General features: G+C 51.3%; 1 protein-coding gene across 1 annotated transcript in view; it reads right to left on the bottom strand.

Annotated features, from left to right (window-relative positions):
- Nucleotides 1-4,445: 4,445 nt before the first annotated feature.
- CBWD1 (COBW domain containing 1) overlaps nucleotides 4,446-14,683 on the bottom strand; it is a 30,365-nt gene continuing 20,127 nt past the window's right edge. The window contains exons 8-15 of the mRNA XM_006881370.1: nucleotides 13,229-13,315; nucleotides 11,968-12,012; nucleotides 11,393-11,449; nucleotides 9,129-9,180; nucleotides 7,676-7,744; nucleotides 7,279-7,344; nucleotides 5,101-5,230; nucleotides 4,446-4,549 (exon numbers count right to left, since the gene is read on the bottom strand). Of these exons, the coding sequence (XP_006881432.1) occupies nucleotides 4,446-4,549; nucleotides 5,101-5,230; nucleotides 7,279-7,344; nucleotides 7,676-7,744; nucleotides 9,129-9,180; nucleotides 11,393-11,449; nucleotides 11,968-12,012; nucleotides 13,229-13,315 (610 nt within the window). The remainder of the gene's footprint in view (nucleotides 4,550-5,100; nucleotides 5,231-7,278; nucleotides 7,345-7,675; nucleotides 7,745-9,128; nucleotides 9,181-11,392; nucleotides 11,450-11,967; nucleotides 12,013-13,228; nucleotides 13,316-14,683) is intronic.

Below are 14,683 nucleotides of genomic sequence, written 5' to 3'. Positions count from 1 at the left end.
GGACGAAGCTGGCGGTTCGCTCCCCCGGCTCAGCTCGGCACGCGCGCCACTGCCTGTCCTTCTGTCTGAGCTTTCCTGCTTCCAACGCCGTCCGGACAGGCGCGCTTGGCCAGTTAGTAAAGCCTCTCGAGTCTCTCTCCGCTCCTTCTCTCTGCACCTCCCCTGTCGTTGTCCCTGTCCGGCTCCACGGGTCCGCTGTGCAAACACCCCTCCAAGGCACAACCCTCAGTCACCCGGTACGAGGCACCAGCCGCGGCGTGGTCAGCCAATCGGGACTCAGCCTGCCACCGGCTCTCCTAAGGCTTCTGAAGAAGTGAAAATACCTATGAGAACGTGATGTCCAACAAAGTAAGGCCGCCTCCGGGGCCGGCCTGGGCGGGGCGCCCTGAAGCCCGTGGTGACGGCAGTCAAGTTTCCTTGGTGGACTCTGCAGAGGAGTTTGTGGCCCATCACCTGCTGCCCTACGCCTGGCTCCCTGAAGCTCTCCCGCCAAATTCTCCCAGACTCGTTTGCAGGAAAGGCTGAGTGACCACGGCATTAATTAAGTGGTGGAGATTCAGAGTGAAAGGGCAACAGGAGGGCGATTTCGAGCTTTTGGAAACATTTAACCACCTTCGAAAATGCGTGTTAGGCGTGATCTTGCGCACAAAGACGCGTGTGTAGTACAGTCGATTTCACAAAACAACACGCTTGCACTAGCGCGGCCTCACATGTCAGCGACCCTAGTTTGAAAAATCCCACTTTTACACAATGGTCCCAAAACTGGAAGAGAACGGAACAGTTTTCTCATAAGTTTGTTTTCGTCTTTTCTCCTCCACTCCTGGGCTCCCCCAGTTTTAGAGGCCTGAAGGCAGGCCTGTGGAGGAGGCCCTGAGACCAGACTGAGGTCCCCAAGTGCTTGTATAAGAGCTCCTCTGTGGGGGTCTCACTTGCAGAAGTGGGGGCGGAGGTGACTTTGCCGCTGCTGGCCCTCCACCCCCAGTGTGGGCACAGTGCTCCCATCGCCTTGGGAATCCCACTACCTGGGAAAGGCAGGATGATTCATTTTCTGAAAGACATCTTTTCTGAGGATTCAGGATATTTAAAAATGAAAAGACAGAATTTAAGAAAGTGCTGGGGGCAGGGGGACCCACCAACCAACAAACCACACAGAAGTACTAAATATCCCATGGATGTCCTGTCTGGGACAAGTGCAGCTTCTTACCCCATAGGCATGTTAGAAGGGGCACGTGCTTAGAAAGGACACGTTTGGAAGAACAGGGGATCAGTGCCGGAGAGGAGGACTCTCAACGTGGTGACCTTTCACGTCCAGGATCCCAGGAATCACGAAAATGCAGAGCTGTCCAGCCGTAATAAGCACGCTCAGGGACCCCTGCACACTCATTTCTGAACATGGGTCACAAGAGGCAGGAGGAGTGGGACCACTCCCTAGTTCAGACAGCCTGCTGCTGGCGGGCCATCTCACGGATGGAGCCGGCAGTATTCCCAGATGCAGAGCACGCGTCTTCCAGAGAGGCAGGGGTTCTGTGGCCTCGCCCAGGGAGCTGTGCTGCTAACCCAACATGCTGCCTCTCCAGCAGTTCAAATCCCCAGGCTGCTCCGTGGGAGAAAGATGGACAGTCTCCTCCCATGGGATATAATGCCTCTGAAAACCTGCAGCTAAGATCCACCTCCTACTCGACGACAATGAGTAAGCTTTTCAAATCCGAATAGATCCATCCAAATGCTGGGGATCCATCCAGGTCAGTCTTGGGGATAAGCAGTGACAGCTACTCATTGTTGACAGACCATGGAGTGTCACCAGCACCTGCAGGCCAAGTTATTGCCAAGAATTTAGGTTTGGGCAGGGCCCTAGATTTATGCTGCATTTACTACTCAGCGTCTGTTGGTCATGCGAGCATAGGTCTACATAGGTAGACTAGGCCTGGTTTTAATTGTTTCTGTTGACCATTTTTCTAAGCGGTATAGCACTGGTCGTCTATTTGCTGTACAGAGGTAACTCGTGGTTGCTGTGTTGCTGAACACCGTGATAGTGATGTCTCAAATGCGATAATGGTCACCCATGGTGGACAGTGTTTGGTGGAGCTCCCTGATTAAAACAAGCTTGGAAGCAAGAGTGACATCCACTTCCAAAACAGCTTGCTTCTGGAAACTCTAAGAACTTCGAGAAATTATACAACACAGTTCAGGTCTTTTGTTCACAGGGTTGCTATGAGTTGTCTACAACTAGACTACACTTAACAACATATATAAATCAGCACCAATCTGTGCTTTGGTGTCATACTGTCAAAAACATACTGTCAGTGTATCACACAAGATACCGATAGGAAATCCAAGGCTCTCCCAACTATGACATCAGGCTCGTGAATTGCAGAGGTGCCGTGCATTACACGGTGTGCTAACAGATGGTGGTCCACTGCCCTGGTGCCCCACCCCAGGAAGATGGGCAGTCTCCCCTGCAAACAGTCACAGCCTGCGAAACCCAAAGGAGGTCCACATGCATCAGAGCCGAGTCATCAGCAGTGGGGTACGTGGCAGCACAGTGCCAGTGAGCTGGGGTCTTTCCCACTGGAAAGTAAACCGTGGCTGGCTCTCTCCAGGCACTGGGGCTGAGAAAAAAGATTTGCAGGGAAAATCACTGAGCCCCCGTCTCCTTCAGGCGGCTGTATTCATTGCCACACCGCTGTATCCGGCCCTCCGCAGTTTGGTGGCCAAATGGGTAGGGTTTACACTGCGATTCCAAAGGCAGGTGACTTGGATCCACCAGCTGCTGCTTGGAGAAAGATGGGCACTCTCCTCCTGTGGGGTTTACGGCCTCTGGAAACCTTCTGGAAGTTTCAGCTGAGTCACTTCTCACTCAAAGGCTATGAATTTCTTTTAATTTACTGCCCATCTCCACCAGCCACCTGACTTTCTCATGGGCCACACAGGACTGTCACACAGAGAGCATGGGGACAACACTCCAGCTTTCCAACTCCAGGCCCACAGCTGCTGAGTGGGTTCTGACTCACAGCGCCCTGTTGGGGTTTTCAAGGCTGACAACTGGTGTGAGATTGTCCAGCTTTCTCCTGTCCAGCGACTGGTGCATTAAACGGTAATCCTTTGTGCTAACGGTCCTGTACAGACTCCAGTGTACACATTATGGCCTGTGTACTAGCCCTCTGGGCCTCTAGTCCTCACGTATTTAATCGTATTTAATCAAAGCCATGTGCTGTAGCTGGAACCGACTCATAGCTGACCGTCTAGCGGGTTCTCAGAGGCTGGAAACTGCATCTAATCAGAGCGGCAGTCTCTTACGGTCCATCGTGAGTCCTGAATTGCCCTAAATTCACACCCTGTGTAAGTTCAGGCAGCTCTGACCGCTGGCATTGAGCATGCTCACAGCACCGGCCTCAGACGGACTCACAAGCCTTCAGTGACCGCAGCAGGGAGAGGGAGTGGCCCTGCTTAGAAACATCATCCACAACACAGCAATAAACACGCAGGAAGAGGAACTAACTCAAATGAAAAACCCTAAAACAGACAGAGAGCCATGGGGAGAATGCAGCAGGAGTGGGGTATGTGCTCCTCAGGACAGTCAAGCCATCAGCAGTGCAGAGGCCACAGGTGCCCAAGAAGGCGGTTCAGAAGGCAGACGGGAGAGGGGCAGGGAAGGAAGCTGGGGACGCGAGGGGAAGTGGGACGAGGGCTGCTGTGTGTGTGGTCATAATCAGGACCCGACACAGGCTGTGTGTGAACTGCTGAGTGGGAAGGGGTTTCTACTTAACACTCATCAAGTTCATGAATGGAATACAGAAACAAGCCCTAACCGGCTTCGGCCAAGTGGATGCAAAATGCAGGCTGGTCTCCTCACACTGGAGCATCTTACACTGATGCAAAGAGCACTTAATGTCTTCGCCCCCCTTCTTCTGTTCACCGCGCTTCTAGCCGTAGCAAGCTTCATCTCACATAGTAAGAATGATGCTGTTTAGTAATTTAAAATGTTTTTATTAATACATTATCCACTTAGTGAGCTTGAGCCCTTCCAAAAGGGGACGGAGCAGAGGCCCTCTCATCATTATCAGAAACAGCTTCCACTGCAGAGGCCAGGAGTACGTCACGTGTGAACCCCAAAGCCAGCTCTGCAAGATGATTTTTGCGACATGCCTGTCTTAAAGACAGACAGACAAAAAGAAAAAGACCTTCGAAAGATGTTCCATTCCTACACAAATGTGCAGGGTTTACAGTTTTGTGTGATTTGATCTGAGGTGGTCTCTGAGACACTGGAGTTCTCAACAGAAGTAATGCAAAGAAATGGGGTTCTTGTAGCCCCAAATGAGGTGCGAGCCTGCTATCTACCCTCCTGTCGAGGGTTCCCAGGGCGGGCGGAGGGGTCCCGGGGTGTGAGGAGGGTCCCCAGGGCAGGAAGAGGGGCCCTGGGACAGGAGGAGCTGCTGAGACTATTGTCAAACCAGGCCTCCCCTGCCTGGTGCTGGAGTCTGCGGCTTCTCCGTGTCCATCACCGTGGCTGTGAACAGCTGTTTAAGGATATCCTTGTCCAAGTTCTTGCCTGAAAAAAGAACGAAATATGGTTACTTTATGCTTACGAATACATAGTTTACCTGCCCAATCTAGAGGAATTCTAGATTAAAAGCTTATTTAGCCTTCACAATGCAATTTGACTTCGGGTCACTCGAGTTTCTAAAACCACTGGAAACAAAGTGAACAGTCTGACAGCTCTGCACACGAGACAGCACGTAGCAAAGGACAGGTCACCCTCTCACCCCCCTCCACGTGGTAAAGAAAGGTCCCCCCTCAGCCCCTCCACGTGACAAAGGAACAGTTCCCCTCACCCGCTCCACATGGTAAAGGAAAGGTCCCCCCTCGCCACCTCCACCTGACAAAGGAACAGTTCCCCTCACCGCCTCCACGTAGTAAAGGAAAAGTCCCCCCTCACCTGCTCCACATGGTAAAGGAAAGGTCCCCCCTCGCCACCTCCACCTGACAAAGGAACAGTTCCCCTCACCGCCTCCACGTGGTAAAGGAAAGGTCCCCCCCAGCACGAGGAGGGACTCCAGCAGCTCACCCCACCCCCACTGGAGCATCAGCCCGAGGACTGACCGATGAGCACCAGCCTGTTGGTCCTCTCGGGGCCGTCCGCCCAGAGCACTGGCGTCTCCTCCAGTTCGTAGAGCTCGTGCACGCCCTGGACAATCACCTGCTGTGCTTTGCCCTTGATGGACACCAGCCCCTGTTCCAAGGACAGGGCCAGTCAGCCTCAGTGTGTCTGAAAGCACCACTGTCAACAGATTACTTATCCCTAACACTTTTTCCTCTTCAAATTGTAGACACATCAGAATGAACCCAACACCATTTGGTATGGATTTTTCATTAACAGGACAAAGAAAGCCCCAGAGGACCAGCACCCAAAAGCTGTCCCAAGCCTCAGGACACTGCCCACCCTGGGGCAGTCGGGAGGAGCCAGGGAGCTGGACAGGGTCTCGGTGCACATGTCCACAGGTGCACTTGAGGATGTCTGCCCACCTCAGCACTACACTGCCAGCAGCCACAGACCAGGATTCCGGGCAGATCAGAGAAGGGAAATGGTGCCCAGGAGCTGCTGAGCCCGCTGGTGGCTGTGACCTGGGAGGGACCAGACTCCTCAGGGTGGCCCTGCAGAGGTGCTGGTGCACAGGTGAAGAAAAGGCCTAGTCCCCAAAACCTTCCCAATCTCAGCCTGTCATTCTAGGGGCCTCAGGAGGTCAGGCACTGACAGGAGGGTCCAGTGGCCACCACGAACACAGGGATGGCAAGCACTTCACGGATCCACCTTCTGGACACACAGGTGTGGGCGCGCCAACAACAGCAGGCTGTGAAACACACAACCTAGAGGCCCGGCCCTGGGACAAGCCTCTCATGAACAATCCCCGCCCCCCCAAAGCCAACGTGAAGGGCTTCCTCACATGGGGCTGACACCGCCCTCTTCATAACTCTGCTCTGAACACGACCTGTGTCTGGTGTTTACTACGTGCATCAAAACCAGAGGGAAAGCTCAGGGAGCCAACCTGGGCCTTGACGTCCCCATGAGGAACAATGTCCTGGAAAGTCAACTCAGGGGGGCTTGGTCTACTCTGACTGACCACGTGCCACGGGCACAGGTGTAAGTGCGCACACACCGGGGGTGGAGAAGACGGGCAACACGTGGAAGCCCCCTGCTTCCACAACAACAAGGGAGCAACGAGGGAAGCTGTGGCTCAACTATGACGTACACAGCAACCACCAGAGCCCCCCTCTGTCAGAGCCCCCCTCAGCCATGAAGTGAAGACAGATCAGGGGCAATTGTTTTGAAACCCACGTAAACAATGCCTGTGCCTAAAGCACGTGTGGTGGGGGAGGAGGCATCCTTCTCAAGTGTATTGGGAAATCCAGGTAGTAATGAACACAATTCACGATGAATAAAGATGACAGAAGAAATGATGCGTGTGGGCCGTGCTGGAGCAGAGCACCGCGCATGCACGCCATGGACGGCCAAGAACACACATGGATGTCTCGGAGAGGGTGCAGCCCGAGTGTCCTCTGGAGACAAGGAGGAGGCTTGTCTCACACACTTCAGGCGTGTTGCCAGCAGGGGCTGTTCCTTGGAGAGGAACGTGATGCTCAGAAAGGCAGGGGGTCGGCAAAGGAGAGGAGCCTGAACCGGTGGACTGACGTGGTGACTACAGCAACGGGCTCTTGTGTGTCAAAGTGTGAGGACGGCACAGAACTGGACGGGTTCAGATCTGCTCTCCCCAGGGTCACTAGTGGCTGTCCCCAACTGAATGGCACCTGTCCATCAACTGATGACAACCAGCCCAGCAGTTTCTGCAGGGACAATTTAGCAACAGCCCTGCTGTCACCTGTGCTCTGAGCTGTTCCTAACACACCTTGCCCGAGGTGCCAGGCCTTCAAGCCGCTCTAGTCAAGCTGGCCCCACAGGGAGCGCTCAGAGAGCCTGGTGCTCAGGACAGACATTTCTTACCTGTTAAATGATCGCCTGGCTTGACACCAACCCCCTCGGCCAAGCCCACTGCCACGGAGTCGATCCTGACTCACTTCCCATGCACTTCCAAGGCTGTAAGTCCTAACGGGAAGACAGGGCCCTGCTTTCTCCCTGGGAGCAGCTGGACTCAAACAGCTGACCTTTCAGTTATTCGTCGACGTGGAAGCCCACCAAAGAAGATTACAGAGGAGAGAAAACCAAACACGGCTTCAGGGCCCCACGCAGGGGCTCCGAGTGCAGCGTGTGAGATGCGGACCCACCTTCATTCGGATGACCTCCATGCAGTGGCCGTCCGGGCTCCTCACAGACTTCTCCCACAGCAGATTCTGTGATGGGGCATCAGGGAATGAGACGACTGCAGGGACGACACGGTCAGGGACGCCACTGCACGTCAACGGGCAATCACAGTGACAACACGCTTAGGGATGTCACTGCATCGCCAAGGGGTAACCGTGTGACAACACGGCCAGGCAGTGACAACAGGGTCAGGGACGTCACTGCATCCCCGAGGGGTGACCGCAGTGACAACACCTCAGGGATATCACTGCATCTCCTGACAACACGCTCAGGGACGTCACTGCATCCCTGAGGGGTGACCGCAGTGACAACACGCTCAAGGACATCACTGCATCTCCGAGGGGTGAAAAGCGCACTCACCTGAATGAAGACGTTCAGACTCTCCTCCTTCGCATCTCCCGGCACCTCGAATGTGACTGTAGCGATAGTCTGTCGGTCAAGAGACACGGTGATTTGTTTACAACGCCTGCACGTTGCTGTTGTGAGGTGTCGTCGAGCGTGACTCGTGGCGTCCTGATGACAACAGATCTGAACCCTGACCTGTGCTATACCTTCCTCATCATCTCTGACAGCCGAGCCCACTGCTGGGGTCACTGTGTCAGTCCACTCACGGAGGGTCTTCCCTCCTTCACTCCGTATTTAATTAGCTTTCCAAGGACAGGCAGGAATGATTCTCGCGACCGTCCGAGTCCCCTGACAATGTGGACCCGGGCCATCTTTCTGCGCCAGGTGGGTGACCACCAGCACCACCCACAGGACGGCTCTTCTGCAGAAATGACCTGGGGGGCAGCGTCACACAGACAACCCTCATGGGATGTGTCCACGGCAACTCAGCTGACATACTCTGCCCACAACCTTCAGTGGTAGAAGTCCAAAAACACACGAGCCACGTCCAGGGTCAGGTGTACAGATGGACTGTGGAGCTCGGACGAGCTGGAGGGTCTGGGCACAGACTGAGTGGGGAGGCAGGCCTACTGACAGCGTGCTCATTACTTCTCACAATGACATCTTTAACACTGTTATGGGGTTCTTTGTGGATTTTCTCCCCTAAAAGATTGGAGCTGATTTTTAGCAAATGTCCTCGGAGAATAACAAAAAGCTGGGCAAGGCCGGCACAAAATGTGCTGACCTGGAAAAGAACCAAATGTGTTCTTGCTCAGCTATCAGGAATGTCCAGCAGCCGACTGAAGAGAATTCCGAACTAGGCTCTAACACGCCAGACAGCTACCAATACTTACTTTTAAAAATCTTAATAAACACACTCTGCTTTTAGACAACTTGCTTTTGTAAACTGAAGGTCAGAGCGCACAGCCTAAGGTCAAGTCGAGTCCCACTCCTGGAGAACCTCCAGCAGGCTTCCAGGTCGCGGACGGCTTCATCTCTGCAGCACAGCGGGTGCTGGGTTCAAACTGCCCACCTCTCACTCAGCAGCCCAACACAGAGCCCACTGCGCTAGCAGGGCTCCTAAGTGTTTAGAGAAGTGGGCCGCCTCGTCTCCCACCCGAGGAGCAGCTCGTGGGCGTGCAGAGGGAATCTTTCCACCGGCAGCTGACGTCTCCACCCACCAGGACACAGCGGCGTTCCTTCCTTCCTTCGCTGAGCCAGTCACTGCCAACACCACCAAACCCTCCTCTACATCCCTTCGCCGTGATGGGTTCCTATCACAGGGCGAGAGGCAGGCCTGGAGGATCTCAAGTGCACTCAGCCTTCTGAACACTGCCACAAACTTCAAACACAACTTCCACAGAGACGGTAATAAAAGACAAGCACAGTCAAATTAATCAAGGAGAGACAGTTTCCAAACACACTGTACCTGATCCAGGTGAGGCTGCGTTGGTGACACATGCTGAAGTTTTTTCTGCAAACTGAGAAAAGCAGATCAGAAATCTATCCAGCAAACCACCGACGTGAGCAGACTCCGGACCCCGAAGGCAGAAACGGAGTCGCTGACTCCACTCAGTGGTTCCATTCTCACACACGGTTTACAGACTAGTGGACAAAAGCTGACGGCTAAGTGTTTTAAACCTTTTCTTTCAAAACTGCACAGACACATACATGTATAAACTGGCCACACGACCACGAGGAAAGAAAACTAGTTTTCTGGCATTAGCATTTGTGCTTAAATATGCTAGTATATTCTTTTAAAACCAGCTTAGGAAAATATCTGTAAACATTTTAGCATTAACTCTCCCCATGGTGCCTGTAATGAAAACAACGCTGGTATCCTGAGACAGTAGCCACTGGAAGGATGGGCTTTCTGAACTTAACTACTTATTAGAAAACCGTATCCCCTGTCAGAAGCCCTCCCCAGCGCTGACTACGGCTGAGAGAGAAGAGCCGGAATCGGGGGCTCAACACGGTGGACGAGCCGTAGCCGTGACAAAGTGCCTGTGTGTTCAGACACTGGTGGGGACAGGGAGGAGACAGAGCTTCAAACCCCGCAGAAGTTGGCCTTGGAGAGCAGGGAGGGACGACTTGGCAGCCCCATCAAATCTAGGAAGGACCCTGAGCCTGTAGAAACTGCAGGAAAGTGGGCTCAATGGGATTTTTAGTGGGGAGAACGCCAAATCGAATCACACCCAGCTGGAGACCAGGAAGGCTGTCCCCGACAAAGCTCGGTATTTCCAAGGCGTGTGCGTTCCCTGCCTCCACGTGCCCTCTAAGAGGCAAATCCAGAGCCTTGCTGGTGTGGTGAGGACTGTGTCAGGCTGCTGTGAGGCTGGTGGTTCAAAGCCTCCAGGCACTCCCAGGGAGAAAGACAGGCTGTCGCCATGGGAATGCGATGGTGCGTCACCAGGACTTGGGATCGGCTTGATGACAGCAAGCTTGAAGGACTTTTTTTTAATATATATTTTTTTTTTATCTTTTGTGTGTGTACTGTCAAGTATGGTCTGACTGGTACAGGAGGAGATTGTCCCTCCTTCTCCAGTAGAGCATCTGGTGGATTCGAACAGCTCACCTCTGGGATTGCAGTGCAGCTTCTTGCCACTAGGCCACAGAGCTCGCCTTGAGAGACATTTTGAAGGTCCAATAAAGAGAGAGCAGTGTGAGCTCGTATGAGGACAGATGTGCACTACCAGGTCCTGAACCCATGTACCCAAACCCCTGCCGTGCCCACTCCATCACCGTGTCCACCCTGACAGCAAGCCATCCCAGCAGGGTGAAGTGTTCAGGTCACACGTGATCAAAAATGACAACCGAACTTTCCTCACGGGGGTGGGACCGTCATCTTGTCCCAAGGAAAAAAAATACGGAATAAAGTAAGAACTGGGTGCTCTGAACAGTAAAAGGTGACAGAAGAGAAGGAAGACAGCCCACCACCCCAGGGGAGGGTGGGGCGTCTGGGACGCCTCGAGTTACAGCATCCATGCTTTCTCTCCACAGAAAGAGGACAGCACACATTAACTGTTCATCTAAATCAACCACGACTCACGCTGTAATTTCAAGAAATCCCACAAAGCTGCTGCCAGCAGGTCAAATCCAACTCACCGGGGCCCTGCAGGACAGAGTAGAGCCAGCTGCCCTAGGGGTGCCCAGGGTGTCACCTCTACAGAAGTGGGCTGCCCTTCTCTCTCCCACAGAGCGGCAGGTGGGCCGAATGGATAACCTTCTGGTTAAAAGCTAAGTGCTTTGACCACTCTGCCACCAGGGCTCTTAGGCAAGTAACTTTTGTTTTTGAAATAACCAAACCCCAGTGCTTTTCAAGGTGGCTGCCAGAGAACAGCAGGGAGTCTGAGCCCCAAAGCAGCCCTACCATGGAGTCTGAGCCCCGTGGAGTCCGAGCCCCGGAGCAGCCCTGCCGTGGACGCACGCGACCTCACAGTGGCCTCAGGACAGAGCGGGAGGCCCTGCACTGCTTCCAAGTCTGGAATCCTTCCTGGAGGAGACGACTTCATCTTCCTCCCACAAAGGAAGCACTTGGAGAGCTGGAACTGCCAATCTTACAGACAGCAGCCAGAACTAAACCCACTGCTCCACCAGGGCTCGGAAATCAGGTGAAGAACTGTGTAAATCAGCCCTCCAGCCCTGGAACGAAAGCACGCTACAACCACAGTGACTCAAATGCTGAACGCATACCTGATTCCCGAGAGACTGTCAAAGGCATGGAGGTCTAACACATCAGAGAGATCGACCCTGGAGGGCGAAATAACGGTGAAATCCTGGAAATGTAAACAACTCAACAACAACAAAACCCTCCAAGGATCTGTGGCCAAAAATGTAGACATGAAGATTAATCTGCATTTAATACTATTTTTTTAAAACACAGAAATACTATAGACAAGGAAAAAAATTTAATATATAGAAATCTTCATACTTAATAAAAACATCTGTATAAGTCAGTGTATAAATCAACGCTGGTTTTACTAGGGGTATTACAGTATCATAGTATCATGTTGATTTTTAGCTACAATACTAACAGGATATGTTGCGACACCATTGATAATGACAGAAAAGGTAGTCCCGTTTTTTTTGATGTATAAACTAATTTATAAAAAAATATTAGAGAGAGTGGTTTGGGGTCTCACTGAAAAAAACACGCACCTGCGTCTTTCTTATATCCAGAATTAGGCCTGTTATCAATTACTTAATACTTATTATTAACCAACAATACTAATTGCTATTAATATCAGTTAAGAGCTGGTAAAAAGTACCTTGATCTTTGTGTTTCTAAGATTTTCCCTAGTCCATTTATTGACCTGAATAAATAAAAAGAGGAGGAAGAAAAGTATTACTAATACCGTATTAATCATTAATTCATAATTTTAAAATAACAGAAGGTACAGTCTTTCCAAAAGAGTAAAACAAGGATCTATAAGTATACTTTAAAGTAGAAAAAAGAGAAAATAATCAGTTTTGGACAGTTTAATTATTGTTTTCCTCAAATGCTAAGTCAGGCAGCCTCTATTTATAGGCACCAGGCACACCTCCTCACGGCCAGCGTGTGTGTGCGCGTGCATGTGCGTGCATGTGTGTGTGTCTCACACACACACACACACACACACACTCACTCTCACAGCCCCACCCACAGGACATGACAAGACACTTGTTAAATGAAAACCTGGTTTTGCCCTTAGCCTCCTCCACATTCAGGGACCCCTGGCTCTGCTGTAAAATGAAGTCCTCCAGTCACCAGCCCCACCCTTCACCATCCTGTCCTCCCTGTCCCATCACCGTTATGAGAGGGTTCACTGCGTGACACCAAATACAACTGGCAGAACTCCTCCCGGCAAACCTCCCCTCATCACCCTCCCACCATCTTCAGGGTTACCAGCCAGACCTTTGCTACTTGCTTGAGCTTATCCTCCGGGGTAGGGCTCCCACATACAACTATTCTGGGGCAACTCTCTCCACGATTTCCTCCCCCAGTCACTAAATAAGGGCACTCTAGTGACCTAGTGGGTAAGGAGTTGTACTGCCAACCCAAAGGCACACAGTTCAAATCCACTAGATGCTCAAGAGAAAGATGGGCAGTCTCATCTCTTGCAATGTCCAGTTTCTGAAAACCCACTAGCGGTCAGGTATGAGTAAGTTCCGCCTCCTGAGCCAGTAAAACAGTGACTCCCTGGGGCCAGAATGCTCCCGTGAAGACTTACAGCCTTGGTAACCCCAAGGGGCAGTTCTGCTCTATCCTACAGGGTTGCTAAGAGTCAGAATAGACTATGTCACCCAACAACAGAGAATTTTTTCACTAGAAAAGTGAATTTCAACAGTAGAGACAACACAATCCCATTTTCAATGACTAAACCTTGAATACAAGAATCTTAAAACAGGGGCTGTCTCTGAAGTGGAAGACTGCTTCTACGTTCGACTTATTTTGAGAAGCTCATCAACCTCACGTCTTCAGTCTCTCGGGCAGAGAGTCACGGTGTAGATTTACGACTGTGAGGGATGGACACACGCACAGGGCAGTACCTAACGGTCGTCCTTAGCTGCTTTAGACCGTCCTCAGGAACCAGATCCGTCTTATTGATGATGATGAGATCCGCCAGGGCCACCTGCCTAAGTCAGCGACAAAGAGCAAAAGTCAAAGGACTGAAAACCAGGGACACTTCACGCAGAACGACGTCATCAGAAAAGAGGTCTAACCGTTGGATATAATCCAGTAACACAGTGACTTCTTGTCAGGGGCTGTCAAGTCCGACTTATAGAGACCCTGTGAACAACAGAGTTGAACCAGCCCTGCCCTGTGCCGTCCTCACACGCTGGGGCCCACTGGTGAGCTATCTGCTTGAGGGTCTTCTTCTGTTTCACTGACCTTTCCACGTATAATGTCTTTTTCCAAGGAATACTCTTAACCAGCTTATCAGTCTTCAGATGGTAAGGATGAGTTACCTTCATTACTGTGTGAATCCGCAGTTCTCATTATTCACTCTGAGAACAGTTGCTGAGTCAACCCACAGGCTGCAAAGGTGGGCCTCCCAGTGCTGCCACCCAAAGGGCGGTCATTTCAGCGGGGACTTTTCTTTGTGAAGAAATGCACAGACTTCAGGCATTCAATCTGGTAGGAACCAGGACAGCCTAGTGATGCAACGCTCCACTTAACAATCACCCTCACCTTCCCAGGAACACACAGAACAAGGTCCCCTCGTACCAGCCAGACACGGGCTTCTAAGCGCGGACCCCACAAGTTACTTCAGGGTCTCACAATGCCCTCCTTGTCATGATGAATATATATTACATACTTAATAGAAACAGATTAATAAAAATCCTTTTAAGAATAAAGAAATGCAATTTAAAGAAAAAAGAAGTAACCTTTTTAAAGACTCCAGCTAACAGGATGCTGCTGGAAAACAAAATAACTGACTGTAACTAGAAGCTGTGAGTCACAACTGGCCCAGGGCGCCTCACAAAAACAGAAGCTGTATTTTCTATAAGAGATATCACCCTAGAGCTGAAAACAAAAAGATATCTCCCCCCCCCCGCCCCCAGTAGGCGTATAGCTGAGGATGTCTGACATTTTTCTCAGTTCTTCAGGAATTGTTCTCAAAAGACTACCAGTTCCCAACCCTTACGCCACCTGAAGGTACAGCATAAGGGCTGGGAACAAATCTCAAATACAATCTCAAAATGAAATTAACCGTACTACATTAAAAACAGAGTTTAAACAACATGAAAAACTCAACGCAAGTCAATTTGACACGAGCAAAGACTAAATGTATCCATCTCAAAGCAGTGGTCACTTCTCAACTGGGAAACTTGAAGGCCTACTTTTCTTTTTTTCCTTTTACATTCTGTTATTTTCCATTCGGCTTATTGACATTTTCTCTAATGCACAGGATTTAAAGTGAGTAGACAAGTTACAGAAGCACCATGGTTTGGGAGAACTTCCACCTCAGCTCCGCACCCAGTGCCGTGAGTTGAAAGCTC

Source organism: Elephantulus edwardii, unplaced genomic scaffold (assembly GCF_000299155.1).
Source record: "Elephantulus edwardii isolate Elephantulus edwardi_28Jun2011 unplaced genomic scaffold, EleEdw1.0 scaffold00014, whole genome shotgun sequence".
NCBI classification, from domain to species: domain Eukaryota; kingdom Metazoa; phylum Chordata; class Mammalia; order Macroscelidea; family Macroscelididae; genus Elephantulus; species Elephantulus edwardii.
The sequence above is the reverse complement of the archived record's forward strand: the minus strand, read 5'-3'. Positions and strand labels throughout refer to the sequence as shown.